Source organism: Mesocricetus auratus, unplaced genomic scaffold, assembly GCF_017639785.1.
Source record: "Mesocricetus auratus isolate SY011 unplaced genomic scaffold, BCM_Maur_2.0 Super-Scaffold_100007, whole genome shotgun sequence".
Taxonomy (NCBI): Eukaryota; Metazoa; Chordata; class Mammalia; order Rodentia; family Cricetidae; genus Mesocricetus; species Mesocricetus auratus.
In genome coordinates, this window is record NW_024429191.1 from 2,436,056 (window position 1) to 2,454,665 (window position 18,610).

The 18,610-nt window shown below is 40.2% G+C and overlaps 1 protein-coding gene across 1 annotated transcript in view; it reads left to right on the top strand.

Annotated features, from left to right (window-relative positions):
• Grin2a (glutamate ionotropic receptor NMDA type subunit 2A) overlaps positions 1–18,610 on the top strand; it is a 422,446-nt gene that overhangs the window by 258,178 nt on the left and 145,658 nt on the right. The window contains exon 5 of the mRNA XM_005084556.4: positions 11,162–11,276. Coding sequence (XP_005084613.1) covers positions 11,162–11,276 — 115 coding nt within the window. The remainder of the gene's footprint in view (positions 1–11,161; positions 11,277–18,610) is intronic.

The following is an 18,610-nucleotide window of genomic DNA, read 5'->3' on the forward strand; positions in this document are numbered from 1 at the left end:
AAGCATCTGTAATCCCAGGATTTAAGAGGTAGAGGCAGAAGAATCAGAAGTTCAAGGCCAGCCTGGGGTGCAGGAGATTCTGTCCAAAAAATAAAAAGTAAAGACCTCCTCAAGTAGTTTGGAAGCTTGGGGGTAGGTGACTGAGTAAGCTGCCAGATGTCACGCTGCCCACCTCTTCTGTATCCTCCAATAGAACTATCACAGAAGCTTGTAGTATTGGCTTCTGCCAGCCTGTTCCTAGTGGTAGAGAAAGGCAATGGAGGCAAGAAGGGGTACATTTAGTGTTACTTTAATATGTTATTAATAATGTCTAGGCATTACAGATCCCATTCTATGTCCTTGGCATATCCCACATATAAGGAACAATAGCCAGCAGGGATTTAAAAAGCCAAAACCAAACCAAACCAAAACAAAACAAAACGCTTTGTTAATGGCCACTCAGACTTCCAGTAACTTTCAATAAATAAAGGAGATTCCAGAAACCAATAAGTGGCCTTAGATAATTTCTTTACTGCAGCTGGTTCCCCAGAAATAAACGTTGAGTATGCAAAAGCCTCCAGACCATATCTTCTCATTATGTGTTCCTTAGTTCAACAGCACATGGAGGCTCTGACCAGGGAATGCAAACTCTACTAGCAGTTTTAGATGTGAAACTATTCAAAGACAACTCCTGCTTTCTCCAGTTTTAGAATTCAATGTTAGCCAAGCCTGATGGTGCAGGATTGCAATCCCATTTATTTGGAAAGCTGTAGCAGAAGGATTACAAGTTCAAGGCCTACCTGGATATGGAGTGAGTTCAAGTCCAGTTTGGGCAACTTAGCAAGAATCTATCTCAAAACAGAGTCAAAAGTGGGGCTGGGGATGTAGCTCAGAGGCATAACACTTGCTTACTATGTATTCAATCCCCAGTTTCTATAAAGGAAGAAAACAACAACAAAAATCAATATTTTTCGGTCAGTCAAGGTATTTTTCAATTGGCTCCAATAATAGAAGTTGTGGTTGTGCTAGAGGAATGATATCCTCCCTCCCTCCCTCTCTCCCTCCCTCCCTCCCTGGTTTCCTTCATCCCTCCCTTTGTCCCTCCCTCCCCCCCTCTCTTCCCGTTTAAAAAGTTCATTTATACACCATTTCTGAGTCTGTCTCATGTGACACTGACCTGGACAGTGCAGAATGTGGGCTGGAGTTAAGGGATTCAACCCTGATGTCATTATCTTGGCTCTACTGTTAGGTATTTAGTATTTCTTTAGGGAGACTGGAAACCTCCAACAAATGCATGAGTTGAACACAAGGGAGGACAAATGGAAAGCCACTCCCACTGGGACACTGCTCTCAGGAAAAGGATAAGGTGAAAGAGAAGATCGGAGATGTATGGGGGAGGCAGACATAGGAAAAAGTATAAAGGGGTTGCTTTAAAAAAGATTGAGGATTCAGTCCTTCCTGAGGGCTCAGATTCCTGTTTGCTTTTGCAATGCTGGAGATTAACTCTAGAGTGTCTGTGTCTGGGCCAAGACTTCCTGCTGAGCTAATAGTGAAAGCTAAACCAGGAATCTAAACAGACACTGTGTGAAAGAGATTTCAGACCGAGAGAGAGAGAGAGAGAGAGAGAGAGAGAGAGAGAGAGAGAGAGAGAGAGAGAGAGAGAGAGAGAGAGAGAGAGAGAGAGAGAGAGAGAGAGAGAGAGAGAGAGAGAGAGAGAGAGAGAGAGAGAGAACATGTAGCTGGTTGGTAGGAAGGCAGGAAGGATCTTAGAGGAGTTAGGGGAGGAAATTTACAAAAGAACCCAAACCTTCCAGAAATGAACTGGAAAACACAAACAGATTAAAGAAAACAATGACTCTGATTCCCAAAACATGTAAATACAATGAAAAATGGAAAGCCTGTGACAGACACCGTGTTTGTCTGCTGGAAGAGGCATTTAAGGGATAGCGAGAGTCAGAAAACCAGCCCTTGGAACTTGGGAAATGGCAGAGCAGATGGAGAATTAACCAAAAATCGAGAACGCTAAACTGGTTATGATGGCATTTATGAAAAAGTTAGAGAATTAAAGTCTAAAGGGAAAGGGTGAATAATAAATATGTCTAGAGAACATTTCAGATAATCAAATTTTGGAAGGTAAGAGGGACAACTGTGAAGCGAAAGACAAAGTAGAAATTCAAAAGGAGACATTTTGTGTACACAGGCACTCACACAGCTCTGACAGGACTGAGGGACCTTGGACATGACCACACTCAGATATCAAAGAGAAGCACAGCTCTAAAAAGACGGAACGTGTCACAACAGGATGTTAGACAAAGTGGTAGTGGGAAAATAACGGAAACATGTGGGAAGTATTCACCAACTTCTGTTTATTAGACAAAAGCTGTGCACTAAGTATGTGCGGGGCATTCTATGTGATTTTGCACTGTGTTAAGGGATGGGCAATTTATAGGGTTTATTCTAATTAATTTAAAGTGGTTTTAATCATATATTAGTTATACATTATAATAAGTTTCATTATGACATTTTAATACTTGTACAAAATGTATTTTGCTTTTGTACTCTCTTGTCCCCCTGTACTTCCACTGACCCCTTTCTCCTCCCAACTGTCCCCTCTTCCGTATCTTTTTTTGGTGACTCAATGAGCTTAATTAGGGTTATTGGCTGGACTGTGGGAACATTACTTGTAGCTACACTACTGAAGAAAACGTCTCCCTCTGCCAATGACCATTAATTGCCTATAGGTCTTCAGAGAAGTAGCCTCATTAGCTCCTCAACACCCCACAATAAGATGTGGGTCTGGGCAATCTTGTGCACATAATTACAGTGGCTGAGAACTGAGGTGTATGATGGCTGTGCCACACCTGGAAGACAGCTGGTGTCTCCTACATTTGTTTTTGTCCGTTCTTCTGGTCCCCAAGCCTTGGTGAGATAGATGCCCATTTAGGGCTCGGCTCTCAACAGCCACTCACTCCCCACACTTTGGACAATTGTGTATCTTCACAGCAACCGGCAACACTAACCCATCGATGGGCAGAAACGTGATAATTTACAAAGCAATCTGAAGGCCACACAGGGCCATTTAGCAAAACTGATGGTGGAGGAGGTGGAGGTGGCTCAGAGAATGTAAGATGCCCTCCAGGGGTCCAGCAGGAGGCATCAGAGGCATCTCATTCTTTAACACCATGAAACATGAGCTACATAGAAATAACAATTCTGACCTTGTTCGTTGCATGGTTGATCAAAACTAGATCGCTGCTAGGCTCCATGTTCACTAGAAATGCAACATTAAGCAAGCAGAAGGTGGGGCTGCTTTTTAGTAAACAGAGAAAAACTACAACAAATCTCAGAGAGAGCCCAACCCAACTGTCCAATAGAAATAAGAAGGCCTAGCTTTTTTTTTATATGCACTCTGGGGGATCAATCTCAGGTTTCAGGCTTGTGCACCCATCCAGGTATGGGGCTGCAGAAATAGCTCAGTAGTTCAGAGTACATACTGTTCTTGCAGAGGACTCATGCTTCCATCATAGGTCTAGAGTCCACTTGGAATTCTGGTCCAGTTTTTCTCCATTTGTACGATAGGAAGTATGACCTCCCTGGTCTCCCTTTGGACCTTGGCCATTCATAGAACAGAAAATGCAAGCAGTGGAGAAAGGGCCATTCAACATAGGCAGCAGCCTCACATCTCCACGGCCATAGCTACTGCAGGAAACTCATATATGCATGTGCTGCGAGTAGTTCATATTTTTTGGATTAGTGCTATGTAGACCACTTTACCATCCCTGAATGATAGAAAGATAGAGGCAGAGCATCAGGGTCTCACCACCTTGTGTATTTTGCTAGTATGCTTTCTTGTATTTATTGCTCCTGATGGAAATATTGAAGATGTAATTTGAAGCTTAGCAGTCCCCAGGGTTTCTAGTATGTTTATGTGGTTGCTAAAGGTGTGTAATCAATTTTGATAAGCAGGACAGTGATATGATTTTACTGTTTAATACAAGTGCTCAGCAGGTAATAATGGGGACAAAGCAAAGTGGTATATAATAATATCTCCTTAGGTAAAGAATTTTGCTATAGTGTTAGTTTAAGTGGGAAGAGAGCCGAAGGAAATATGGACTGTCCTTCCTAGAAACTGGATGGAGGAATTGAAGGTAATAGGTACTTGCTCCCTGCCAACTTCATAATGAAATTGGTGTTCAACAGAAATTTCTGTTAGAGCTTTTTTCCCTCTCTAAGGACTAAAGACAGGAGCTAGACAGAAAGAGACAATATTAACATTTAGTATGTGGAGTCACTGCTGTAGAATCCTGAATTTTAAGGGAACACAGTAAAAATCAGGACATAAGGATTTCTGTATAGTTGCTTTCATATAATCTGAAGCTAATTTGCCATATCTGAATAATCACCCTGCTAATTGCACCTTATTTAATTAGGAAATGGAGGGAAAGGAATGGTGTATAACGAATCAAGATGAGAAATTAAAGATTTGAGAAAATTCAAGGGATAAATCCAAAGAAAGATGGCATGCTGGTCTCTTGCTTAAAATGATGAATGTGATATTTAGGTCATATAATGGAACATGCAAATGCTTCTACTGGGGATCCAAATGCCTATTCCAAAACCAAAATCTTTATTCTCTGATTCACTGTGTTAGTCAGTTTTCCTTCAATCAACCCATAAAGAAGAAACATTTCTTTGTTTTCAGGTTGGGAATCTATGATTGGGAATTTAAGTTTTAGGGGCAGAGTGGAGCATCATGCCATGACAGGAGTACATGGAAGAGAAAATTGTGCACCTCTTGCTTAAAAGCTGAAAGAATGGAAGGGAACGAAGGGATCCACTGTCCTTCAAGGGCATCCTCCGGTGACTTACTGACTTCACAATAGGCACCGCTTTAAAGCTTCCACCTCCTCCAACTGTAGCATGTGGGTCTTTGTGGGAGACTGTCAAGATTCTACCTGTTGTACTCACCTTTCCAAACAGAAAATAAGCAGGATATTTCCAAACCTCTTGATAATTTGCATAAACATTTAGGTTATGAACTGAACTTTGCTCAAGCTTTGTTAATCCAAGGAAGTTGGATTGTTGAAACTTGGAATGGCAGTTCACTGTTCATCCTAGCTCTGAGTTTGGAATGTGAGGCAGAGAAAGTTCCTAGTGGCTGTTTTGTTTGTTTTACTAGTTTGACTCATCTTTACATCAGTTCAGCAAATGTTCTGTTGCAGCTGTTGGCCTATTGGTGCAATCACTTCACCCCAACATCATTTGCCCCCTTTCTTGCCTCCCCTAACTACCTGTCCCTTCTGTTTTTCTGTGCCTTGAGAACTTGTTCTTCCTGACTCTATCCCCAATGAACAGAATGAGCACAATCCCCTTAGTACAACTGATGAAACATTTTCTTCTGTCTCTAGCATCTCAAGCCGCTCCCTGCCCCCTTCATTTCCCAATCCTTCTGACCTGATTCTAACTCTAATCAAATTCATCATGAAGCTTCATCTCTCTGCCTTAGACTACGCAGTTTCCCTCATGCAAACTGTTGTTGCAATCCCCTACTGTCTGTCTGCCTGACCCTTGCTATTTCTTCACATGACTCAAACATGTTCTACCTTGTCTCCTGATTCTAGCCCTGGATTGCAAGAGAACTTACCATAGCTTATCTTATGCACATTATCAGCTTAACCAATAAACATTATTCATCTTATATTTGTAATTCTTTATTGTTATTTTTGTGACCCTCCTCCCAGTCTTGAAAAATGTATGGTTGTATTTGTGCTACTTTCTTAGCAGAGTTCATGACACAGAGCATGCTTGATATGTGGTGGGTCCTCAAATGTGTCTATTGGATAGAATAATGGATATGCTGATGAATCATTGAGGTGCTTATGGATAGATAATGTATTGATGTGTAAGCAGATGGATGGATTGGTGAATAAACAAATAGGTGGATAAGGATATTGATGGGCTTACAGATGTGTAAATGTATTTGTAGGTGTTGAATGCAACTATGTATAGACAAAAGCACTGATGAATGGATGGGTGGCACATCTTATGATGATATGTGAATAGACTTAGCCATCAAGTATCAACTGGGTGCTTTCTGTGTGCCAGGCAATTTGATAGGACCAAAAATAATTATGAAAAATGAAACCAAACTTCAACTTGGAAGACAAAAGCATCTTAATTTAGCTCCAAATTAGTTACTTTGAAAGCCTGCTGACAATGAGGAATTTAATGAAAGTCCAGTGTCCTATGCACACAGGGTGTGAAATGGACTGTTCGCTAGATGTTCCCACATGACTGTACTTAGCTCATTATATACTGGTAAGGACCATCAAAAGGAAGGAGCAAGAGCAAACAAGTTTCCACCACCTAAATAGTGAATGGTGTTCAATCCATGAATAAATGTTGAAGTTGCTTCTAATGCAGAGGTTTTGCATGTCTGTTCTGCTGATGGCAAACCCAAATGTTTCCCTTCTTGAAACTTACTACTTTTCATGGTTTCCCATGGCTCTGAAAAAACTCCCAGTGATTTAGCATGACATGCAAAGGCCCCCATGATCCAGTGTTAAGAGTCCTTAACAGACTTACTCAGCTCCTTAACAAGCTGCATCCTGCTGTAGACGGAGGTTTCTGTTCCGCCCAGTCCTGCACCTGTTCAGTCCCAAATAAACACACAGAGTCTTCTATTAATTATAAAGTATTTGGCCTATTGCTCAGGCTTCTTACTGGCTAGCTATCTCTTAATTATTAACCCACTTATATTAATCTGTGTGTCTCCACATGGTCTTGGCTTTCCAGTGATGCCTGGATCTCTTACTTCCTTGGTAACTACATAGTGCCTTCTCCAACTCAACCTGCTACCTTGTTTGGATTTCCTGCATGGCTAAATCCTGCCTGTCCATTGGCCAAAACATCTTTATTCATCAACTAATAAGAGAAACATATATTCACAGCATACAGAAGGACATCCCCCATCATCTCTTCTTTTATGTCTAAATAAAAAGGTTTCAACTTTAACATAGTAAAAATTTATATAAAAATAGTTATTAAGCAAGAGCTATAGTTAACAATATTTCATTCACTAACATTTGGCATAATTTAAAGAAAATATTCTATCACCTATCCTATCTTTATGAGTCTAAAGTTTTATAGGTAACTTATCTTTTATCATAACTAGGGAAAACCATAACCATAACTACCTGTCTTCAACTCCATCAAAGACCCCAGAAGGATAATATATAAACTCCAGAATTGACAGAGACATCTCATTGCCTCAACAGATACCCAAAGTTCCTCTGTAATGTTGGGGCATCCCTCTTCAGTCTATAGGCCTAGGATGTCTGGCAGACCTTTTGATAAAGCAGGAACCTTAAAGGACCATACTGTCCCTTGCCAAGTTCAGCAGTCACTTTTCTTTGTGACCTGCTTGTCCAGTTTCTTATCCAAATGACTATCCCTGCCATGTTGAAGGCAATCCTGCCTGTCCATTGGCTGAAATAGCTTTATTCATCAACCAATAAAAAGAACACATATTCACAACATACAGAAGGACCTCCCTCATCATCCAGCTTCTTCTGGTGTGTCACTATCTCAGCTGGTAACTGCTCTGACCACAGTGATTCCTCCTGCCTCTCACTTTCCGTTTGGTATCCCCCATAAGGGCTCCCCAGTCATTCCATGTTGAGCTAGGAGCCCCTTATCTGCTTTTGCAATTTTCACATTCTTTGGCTGTCATTCTGCCATTGATGTGTCTTTGTCTGTGAATTATGAGAATGGTTGGCCAGAGAGTAGCGAGGCACTGTGCCTTTAATTCTGCATCTACAGGACTCTCTGTAAGGTCTGACACACAAGAGACTTGTGTGTGTGTGTGTGTGTGTGTGTGTGTGTGTGTGTGTGTGTCTGGCAAGGCTGCTTAGTTGGTAAATGGCTTGTATTACAAACCCTCAGAACCCATGTAAAAGAGCCATATGTTATGGTGCATTTGAAATCCCAGCACTAGGGAGGCAGAGATACGTGTATTCCTGGGGCTTGCTTATCAGCCAGCCTAGCCTACTTGACAAGCTCCAAGCCAATGAGAAACCCTGCTTCAGAACACAAGGTGGGTGGCATTCATGAGGAATGACATCAAGTTTGTTCTCTGGCCTCCATACACATTTGTACATGCACCTATGCTTCACTATATACATACACAAGGAAGATGTCTTCCTAGCAAACTGTCATAGTCACTACCGATGCCTCAAGTAGAATAGTGATTACTCTGCTGTTTTTGGAACAGTGTTTCTGTTAAAGTGTTTGATTGCAAATACTTTGAAGAATAAAAGGGAACAGAAGGAAATGGAAATACCTGAAACCCTTCTGTGCGTGACAGGCTCTCTTATCCCTTTCCTGCTCTTTTAACATTTACTGCCGAGTGTTTTCTCTACATCATTAGCTTGTTGCTGATAACATGATGTTTAAAGATAATTATTATTTTAATTTATGGGAGTGTGTATGTGTGTCTAGGATATCTGCATACGGGGGCCCTCAGAGACCAGAAGAGGATATGAGATGGCCTGGAACTGGAGTTGCAGGCAGTTGTGAGTCTCCTGATGTGGGTGCTAGGAACCAAACTTGAATCTTCTGGAAGAGCATTGAGAACTCTTAACTACTGAGTTATCCATCCCCAAGAGCATGGCTTTTAGTGATGTAGGTGGCCCACGGGATGGATACACAGCACAACTCCTCTCACCAGTTCCCCTGTTTTTTCAACTTTCCCAAGGAGCTCTGGTCTCTTATGTGTGGTCATTTCTGCACTATAGAAGGTGAAAAGTCATGTTTTCTTAAATATTTTTCACATTTTATTGAGTGCACATGTGGGTGCACACATGTCATAGTGTGTGGAGGTCAGAGGAAAACTTTCAAGAGTTGCTTATTTCCTTCTACTACATGGGTCCCATTCCAGCAAGTCTCTTTACCTGCTGGGGCAAACTGAGGGCCCTTAGACATATTTAACATCACAGCTATCTATCAAAAGGTTCATGGAGATATAGAACCCCTGGGGCACCTTTTCATCTTAGTTCTGGTGGGTGAGCTGTGCTGTATATTCCCATTGGAGTTCAACTTGATCACATGCAAGAGAATTTGGAGGAGCAAAATAGAGAGTGAACAAGTACCATCAAGCAGACAGATGTTCCCTGTAATAAACATACTCAGGTCAGAGTTGATTTTGTCCTTGGTGACTTGCTACTTCATCCTTACCTCGAACCCAGCTCAGAATCCTGCTAGTTTTCCATTTTCTTTATACCTCTGCTGCTCTTCTTCTGTTTTCTCCTTCTCTCCTTCTTTGGCAACCATCATGATAAAAGCTACCCTTGTCTTCCATCTTGGTTGAAGGAAAAGTATAGCCCTGTAAATAGCATCTTTCTAGTTTTCTTATCTATTCTCTATACTACCCTACAATGATATTAACAAAGTATGATGCACTCCCTTGATTAAAACCCTTCAATGGCTTCTCATTGTAAGATAAAGACACAATTGAACATGGCCAACAAAACTCAACACTGCTTCATTCACCACCTCAATATTTCCTAATGTCACACTTCTCTTTCTGTCTCTGCTTCAACTTCAGTTATTTTTTTCTGTGTCTTGCATTACCACAAACATTTGCACACCTTGATCTGTTAGTCTATTCCCATTTTCTTTTCCATTGTCAATGCTAACTTACCCCTTTAGATCAAAATATACAAAATATATTTCCTGAGTCTTTCTTCTTCTTCTTCTTCTTCTTCTTCTTCTTCTTCTTCTTCTTCTTCTTCTTCTTCTTCTTCTTCTTCTTCTTCTTCTGCCTCCTCCTCCTCCTCCTTTTCCTCTCCTTCTCCTTCTTCTTCTTGGTTTCCTATAATATAAATATAACTTTCTTTATTTTCCATTCTTTAAAAAGGAGAGATTGGGGGAGAGGAAGGGAGATATAGAGAGTATAGAGGCAAAGAATAATGCTGGGCATCTTCCTCAGTTGCTCTCCACATTACTTTTTTTGAGACAGACTCTCTCACTGACCCTGGACATCATATCTAAGCCATATTACCTGGCCATCAGCCATGGGATCATTGTAGCTCTGCTGCTGCAGCACTGGGGTCACAGGCATGTGCACCCACACACAGCCTTTTCCCAGGATGCAGGGTGAACTCAGGTCCTAATGTTTACATAGCAAATGCTTTGCCAACTGAGACATTTCCTCCAACCCATATCCCTTTTCTTGTAGCGTGTCAGAGATTTGCTGTTAATCAGCTAATATCTGTCCTCTCCTCTAGACTATAAACCTCATGAGAGCATGGATCACATCTGTTTCCACCCAACTAGCTAAGCCCTGACAGGTAGCAAATAAATATTAGCTGAATGAGTAATAAACAGATGGGCTATCATTGCTTTGAAGCTAAATCTGTGTGGTTTATGAGGAAGCAGTTTCCTTCTGGGGAACCTATGGGGAGATACTAGAACATGCATGGCTAGAGAGAGGCCTCATCAGTTAAAAGGGTTTCATGTTCCTGCTGAGGACCTGAATTCGCTACCTACAGTTCCTGCTCTGTGGAATCCAATGCCTTTTTTCTTCCAGCCTCTGTGGTCACACACATGTGTGTGGGCATCCACATGTACAAGCACGCGCGCATGCACACGGGGTGGGGGAGAAGGATAATGCATTCAGATTCTCATAAAAGATGACATGTGGGGCTGGAGAGATGGCTCAGTGATTAAGAGCACTGATAGCTCTTCCAGAAGTCCTGAGTTCAATTCCCAGCTACCACATGTGACTTACAACCATCTGTAGTGAGATCTGGTGCCCTCTTCTGGCCTGCAGGCATACATGCAGGCAGAACACTGCACATAATAAATAAATAAATCTTTTAAAAAAGACATGTGAACCCAGGTCAATGATTTGGTAGTCAAAAGTGTTCAACGGTTGATTATTAATGCTTATGTACAGGACCAGAATTCTGAGACTGAGTCCAGGCTGGTAGATCGGAGTGTGTGTAGTTAGCAGTGCCTCCCTAGGCCCTGATAGGTCCCCAAGTTGGAGGTTCTATATGAAGGTAAACAATGATTATTCATGTTCATACTGTAATATGGAGCTGGTGGCAGCACACACTCATTTGTCAGATGCCTCTTTAAGTCTTCCCTAAAATGTGTCTTTCTCTTTTCCTCCATCTAGATTTATGGTCAACGTGACATGGGATGGCAAAGACTTGTCCTTCACTGAAGAAGGCTATCAGGTGCACCCCAGGCTTGTGGTGATTGTGCTGAACAAGGACCGAGAGTGGGAAAAGGTGAGTGTGTGCAGAATGCAGGGGGTAGAGGGGGAAACACCTTCTCCCAGAGCATTTTCTGTGCAGTGGCTCTGAGCTTCCTTCCAATGCCCAGGGATGGAGAATCAGGCAGGTGCAAATGTATGGGAATGTGTAGGAATACACTTATAGTTATGTGCTGCTCTCAGGTCCCAGAAGGCATCGTTCTGGACAGATTCAGGACAGTTTAAAGATGGTTAAGCTCTAGCTACTGAAAAGCAACCGGAATGTCCACTAGAGCAAAGGTCACATTGATTGTCTTGAATCTTCTAAGCATGTACCATGCTCACTATTTGCTATTTTGCGAGCACCTTGTATTTTAATTTGCTTAGTCTTTTACTTTAAATAAACTAGTCTTCAAAACTCCAATGTGTCCCTGCTGTTGCTTTCTGTAAATTGTATTGAGGAGAGAGAACATGTAAGTCTCACAAAGCACATGTAAAGTATTGCATATTAGCTCTGAAACATCAACATATAAAGAAAAAAAATTGCCCCATATACTGGCACATCCCGTGTCACAGAAGAGGGACTTCATAGAATTCACTAAGCACTCAGAGATACAGTGATACCTGTCTCGGTGGCACACCTTCCTCCATATCCCAAGTACCAAGTCAATCCCATGCTATTGCATATGGAATAAAATAAAAGGATCAAAGCCCAAGGCACATCATGCAAGAACAGGCAGAGAAAGCATAAGGGCTAGAGGAGAGAGAAGAGTCCTGCAAGAGGTGGTCTTCTGAATTTGAATCACGGCTGTTGTACACATAAACTCACAGTAGCCTGGCTGCCTGCATGAACTCTGCATAAGATAAAGATGGTTAAAAGCCCAGCACGGATGAGGGGAGGCTCCGGAGGCCCTATACCTCTAGTGGAGGAGCTATTGGCATTGATAGATCCTGGGAAAGGGAGAGTCACTTTTCTTTTGGAATGTGGTCACTAGTAGCTTGCCCATACCCCAGTGGACCTCAGCACACCCATGCATATATAGGTAGCATTAATTGGTCTTAGTGAGTCACAAATAAAAATAAAATTTAAAAAGACCAAAATATAAAATGATATTGTTGACTAGTATGTCTAATTTCTAAATGATATTAACATCTTAGAGTTTATCTTTGCTTTGCACATCAAATGGAGGTGTCAGAGAGCCTAGAGAGAAGGAAGGTACGGGGAGGGGATTTGGAGAAAACACTCTATAAACAGGAGCATAGCCTTTACAGGCTCAGTGAGACTCCTAAAGGGTGACAAGGCAGCTCAGGAAAAATTTGCCTTCTACATTCGTCAGCTACAAAATATGTGCTCCTTCAAGAACATGTGAAAAGTTCACTAGTGTTTTAGAATATAAAACGAGTCTCATATTTGGCAAAAATTGAAATGGAATGGAACGAACCCTTTAATAACAGCAGTATTCAAATGAAATACAGCAATAAAGATATATCCAGAAAATGCATGTTTGTAAATTATGACACACTTCTACTTAAATTTTAGGCTAAAGGAGAAATAAAAAAGATATTAGAAAATATTTTGAACAGAATGGTAATGAAAACACAACTTATCAAAACTGGAAGGGTAAAGCTGAATATGTGTTAGGAGGGAAATTTATTGCTGCAATTCATTACAATAAAAGGGAATTTGTGGAGCTGGGGCGATGGATCTGCAGTTAAGAGCACTTGATGTTCTTCCAGAGGACTGGGGTCCAGCTCCCAGCACTCATAGTTGATGGATTGTAACTGTTTGTAGCTCCAGCTCCAGGCCATACAGTCCCTTTCCACTGACTTCCTTGGGTATCCACTCATGGCATACATTCACACAGATACAGATAAATGTACATAAGTAAAAATACAATAGATCTTTTAAAAAGACAAATTGTAAAGTCTGTAATTTATCCTGCAAAAGAGAGATAGTGACATATCTCTATAATGTCAGCACTGAAGGCTGAGCCAGAGGGATTGCAAACCACAACCATATCAGACTGCACAGTAAGATCCTGACCTTGTATCTCTGTCTCTCTGTCTCACAGTACACAGAAAACTAGAAAAAGAGCCCAAACTATGCAGAAGAAAAATAATAGATATAAGATTAACAGTCAACAGTTTAGAACACAACCTTTAGGATAAACATTGATAAAATCCATAGCAACAGTGAATATGCAAAAAGGGAAACCCAAATAATTAATACTGGAACACAAAGGTGATACCACTACAGACATTGATTCTAGGTAATAAAGAACAAACAATATCACATACAATTCATGCCAATAAATTTGACAGTGTTGTAAAATGGGAAAATACTTCAGGAAACACGATTTTCCCAAGCTGACAAGGGAAGAATTCAGTCATCCGAATAGTTTGTATTTGCTAAGAAGTTGAATGTATAACAGAAAACCTTCCCTTTTTGGTGGGAAAATGTAATCTATTTGTATTGCTCCCATTTTCTACTGTGGTGTTAGGAAGAAACTCTTCAAAGCAGATGACTTCACTGTGAATTCAACCAAATGTTTAAAAAATAAGTAACAGCAATGTACACAATTTTTCACCATCCTACTAATGGCAGGCAATAATGTTCCCTAAAAAGATAATGCATCATAGAGAAAAGGGATTTATTTTAGGAATGCATTATTGGCTTCACATTCAAAAACTAAATTGATGTAATTTACCATATTAACTGAATAAAGGGGAAATTATATAGTTATTTCAACAGATGCAGCAAACACATTTGACAAAATTCACTATCCATCTTGATAAGAAGGCCAATTCCTTTATCTGATGAAGGCTGCCTATAAGAATGCTTTAGCTAGTATCTTTTTAAATATAATATTATTTTCATTCTTTAAGAAGGCCATACATGAATGAAATGTATTTTGATCATATTCACCCCAACCCCTCCAGATTCTCTTAGATCACCCTACATGTCTTTGTCTCAACTTCATGTCTTGTTTTTAACTTTATTTATTATTTACTTTAATTTTTATTGCCTACTGAACCCAATTAGTGCTGCTCCTATACACATCCATGGGACTACACGCCTAAAGAAAACTGACTCCCCATCCCCCAGCTGCCATCAATTTTCAGTGACTCTTCAGTTAGGGGTGGGAGCTCACGAGCCCTTCCCCCATCCAGGATGGGCTGTTGAATGGTTTGGCCTTGTGCAGGCAACCACAGCTGCTATGAAATCATGAGGGCAGTTGCCATATCCTATCCACAAGACACCTTACAGCTAATACTTTATTTAGTGTTGAAATAGTGAAGACAGTTCTGAAAATGCACAGTGTTCCCTTCCCAATACTCTGTCCAAACCCTCCCATATATACCTCCTATCTCTCTTTTGAATTCATAGCATCTTTTTTTCATTAATTGTTGTTACATGCATATGTAGTAATATATATTCCTAGATATAACTGACTTAGTCTGACAACATATTTCTTAAGCATTCAATAAGCATAAAACTGCAATCTTTCAAAATAAAGAAATACTTTGCTTATATAAAAGCATTTTTGGAAATGAAAAAGACAAAATACAAATTGGAAGAGATAATACATGTATGTTATGAAGAATACATATTTAGAATGTATAAAAACTTACAAATCGGTAATAAAAAGATCAACATTATTAATAAAATAGAAATTGTCTTAGATACTTCATAAAGTTACTGTTCAAATGTTGATACATTCAGGAAACGGCTTAATCACTGATCTTGAGGGAAATATAGGTATTTGTGTGGGGGGGGTTGGTTTGACATGCTAGGCAAGTGTTCTACTCCTGATTATACCCCCATCATAGGGTCAGGCAAATTAAAATAATTTTAAGGATCCAGGTTCATACCCACTTAGTGGGTATTTATGTAAATATTGACAGTATTATTTCCTAGTGGGGGAAGAGAGTCTTATACATTACAGGTGAGAATCTAAATTAACACCAACAAGGGCAATTGTTTGGCCTGGGTTTTATAAAGAGAAACATACATAATACACACAGACATTACCACCCAGGAGTACCATCTCTAGTTACAGTACTAATGAGATGTATGTATACATCCAAATATACATATGTATGATAATGCTAATATAATTTCATTCATAAAGCAGACATCAGAAATAACCAGAGATATATTTATAAGGAAATGAGTAAATAGAACATGGTATATTCACAAAATTGATTGCTTCTCAATGAATAAGAAGGAAGGAATTGCTAATATGTATATTGATTGGGATAACTAAAAAGCATTATGTTGAACCAAAGAAGATAGAAAACAAAATATTGTAATTCATTTTATATGAAGTTCAAAAGGAGGTAAAACATTCTAATAAGGTCTGACTGCAGAATACTGGTTGCTGTCTTAAGAAAAGATTGTTGCCAAGAAAGAAACACAGAGAATTTTCATCTTGAACATTTCTCAGAATGCATCCAGCTATGGCAAGAGTTCTGTTCACTCACTGCATTTCTTTGTGTCCAACTTAAAAAATTAAGTTCTATAGACTAGGATACTCAGAACAATTTACCAACAGATTTTACTGATGATTCATATGCAATGACCCCTTCAGGGCCTAACATTACCTGGAATAACAATAGTCCTCATTTAGTGCTCATTGATTTGCTCTGCTTTTCCTCTTGATGATTTGCCAAACATATGCCTGAAAACACTGTGTATTCATTTAACAAATGAATACATGCCTTCCCCGTGCCTGACACTGTTTTGATCCTTGGAATCTATCGCTAAGTTAGAGGATAATTTCTATACTTAAGGCAGGTGATTGAAGAGGGTAGATGTGGATGAGATGGGAGTCTTTATGCTTCTGTATGCCTACAGGGAATAAAATATTATCTTCTGATTTTCCATCCAGTGCTTTCTCTTCCCTTCCTTCTGATAAACTGTCACTCACCATGTTAAGTGTCTTATGACTCCATCAGTGTATGGTGTTCCTAATGCATCTGGGACTTGACATTCTGTTTGCCTTTTGTGTATCTCTTCTTTTATTCCTTCCCCATTTCCCAGGTTTTCCTTCCATAGTCACCTGCAAAACCAAAATAGGAAGGTTTGTTTTGTGCATGTTGTTGAGTTGGGAGGTTGTTAGCATAACCTAGAGGACATTTTTGAGCTTCAAAATCATTCTCCTTGATTGAGCTTGATAATCCAGACTTGGGACTGGAATTGACTTACACCTGTGGAATTTCTGTGCTGCTTTTGGATTGGGTTCATATGCCAAGGAGCAAGCTTACAAGGATGTCACTGCAATACAGGTGGTAACATCAAATGAAAGAAAGATGCCTTTGACGTTCTCAACTTCCAGGTACAAAAATGCTTTTGAATACTTTGTATAACCTCATATTCCTGTTGAGATACAGCAATCGCCCTTAAATGCAGCTCAGGGAGTCGCTGCCCAGTTGAGCTTAGCATGTCCAAATACTTCCTGTCAGTGGTCTATTCTCCTGGCACACAGGGGATCCAGGGTTTCAGAAATAACTCCCTGTGCTTCTGTCTCTAGGACAAGGAAACCAACGGAGCAGGAAAACACCAGGCATGTTCTGCCTGAGCTTCCCAGAGCACCATGCTGCTCCAGTAGGTCACCAGAGTCACAGGGCTGACAGGACGGGTTGGTATTCTGGGACAGAGAGGCATGTTCTTTTCATCTTACGATCACCCAGTGGTGTCACTGCAAGCAGTGCATGAAATGAGGGTTTTATGAAAAACAGTAAGGGCTCTCAGAGGGGTGCTGGTATTTGCTGGGCCTTTGTGTGTGGCTGGCATGGATTCTTCTAAGCCAATACACCTCCCCAGAACCTGGAGCTAAGCAAGCTTTCTATTGCAAATCAGACTTTCTGGGCCATTGTCTCTATATTTTTCTGCTCATTGTGGAGCTTGGTCAGGCCAGGGCTTTTAGAAATGTTTGAAAACAACACCTCACATGAGATCCAATGGACAATCAGTCCACGACAACCAACATCCCATGTGCGCATTCCATGACTAATATTCCATTAAATATGAAGGCTACAGATAGCAACATCTTCATTCAGTTTATAAATGAGCCAACCTTAGTAAAGTGCTATCTGTATTCTACTGACTATAATATCAATCACATAGAGGAAATGACCTTGGCCTAATCATCTGGGTCAAGTCATTCTGATGATGGGAACTTTAGATTGGGCTTACTGATAAATTGCATTTCATTAGGCTGAACCATTTTCTTATTAACTACTCCCAAAGCTTTTAGAACAATTTTGTTAACTACTTAAGGTTTTAATAGTATTTAAATGAAAAGATAGATGTTTGTAAACACACACACATGCATACATACATACAATCTTTATATTTTTAAATTAATAAATAAAATTCAGTCAATCGGTGGTACGAAATGTTGTTTTCATACTTATGAATGTTCTAGAAAGGTGAAATTCAGCCTAGCAATATATGCCAGGCTAGAAAGAAAAGGAATATAGATTGCAAGAGAGATTTAAGGAGATGTTTAATAAAAAGTTTTGAAGTTTAATATCACATATAAAAACCAACACATGTTAAAGTAAAGCAAATACTTTATTCCTTTCAGAAGATTCAAAGATGATATTTCTGAGAAGAGAGGGGACCTTCATTATGAAGGGGAGAAAACCCTCATTTTGATGGGGAGACTCTTATTATTATGGGGGAGAATTTTATTATGATAGGGGAGAATATTGTTATGATGGAGAGACCCTCACTTGACAAGGGTGATCCTCACTGATAGGGGAGACCCTCATCATAACAGAAATCCTAATTGTGACAGTGATACTAATGAAAGGAGAGACTCTCATCATGACTGACAGTGGAGAACCTCACTAATTCTTGAAGGAAATTTCCCATTGTCCTTGACCTGAAAGATCAGATTTTCTCCCCATTCTTATGACTCTTGTTTCTAAACTTAAGCTTTGGTTGCCTTACACAGACACTTCCATATCCTTCCCTCCTTCATGGCTTTCTCCTAGTCTACTGCGGTGTCTACAGAGTGCTCCTCTGAGTGCAATACGTAGACACAACTCTTAAGCAAAGTCAAGGCTGCCACCTTCTCCCTTTCCCCATGGGCTTGCTTGCTGAGTCTGCAGAGTTGTGTTCTTCTCCCAATGTTCTGCAAGCCCTCATATTTCAGCTGTGGTCTGCTTCCTCTGGACTCTCCAATGATCCTGTACCATTGAACATTCTTCCTTCTTTGTCAGGAATGCATCCCTTTTGAAGCAACCGTGCATCTGGATGGTTCAAGGTGGGTTAGGTCTTTTGCACTGTTTCTGCAGAGCCACATGGGTCAGCAGTGTGCTTTGTGTGATTGCTTGTGTGCATATTAATCTCTACTTAGA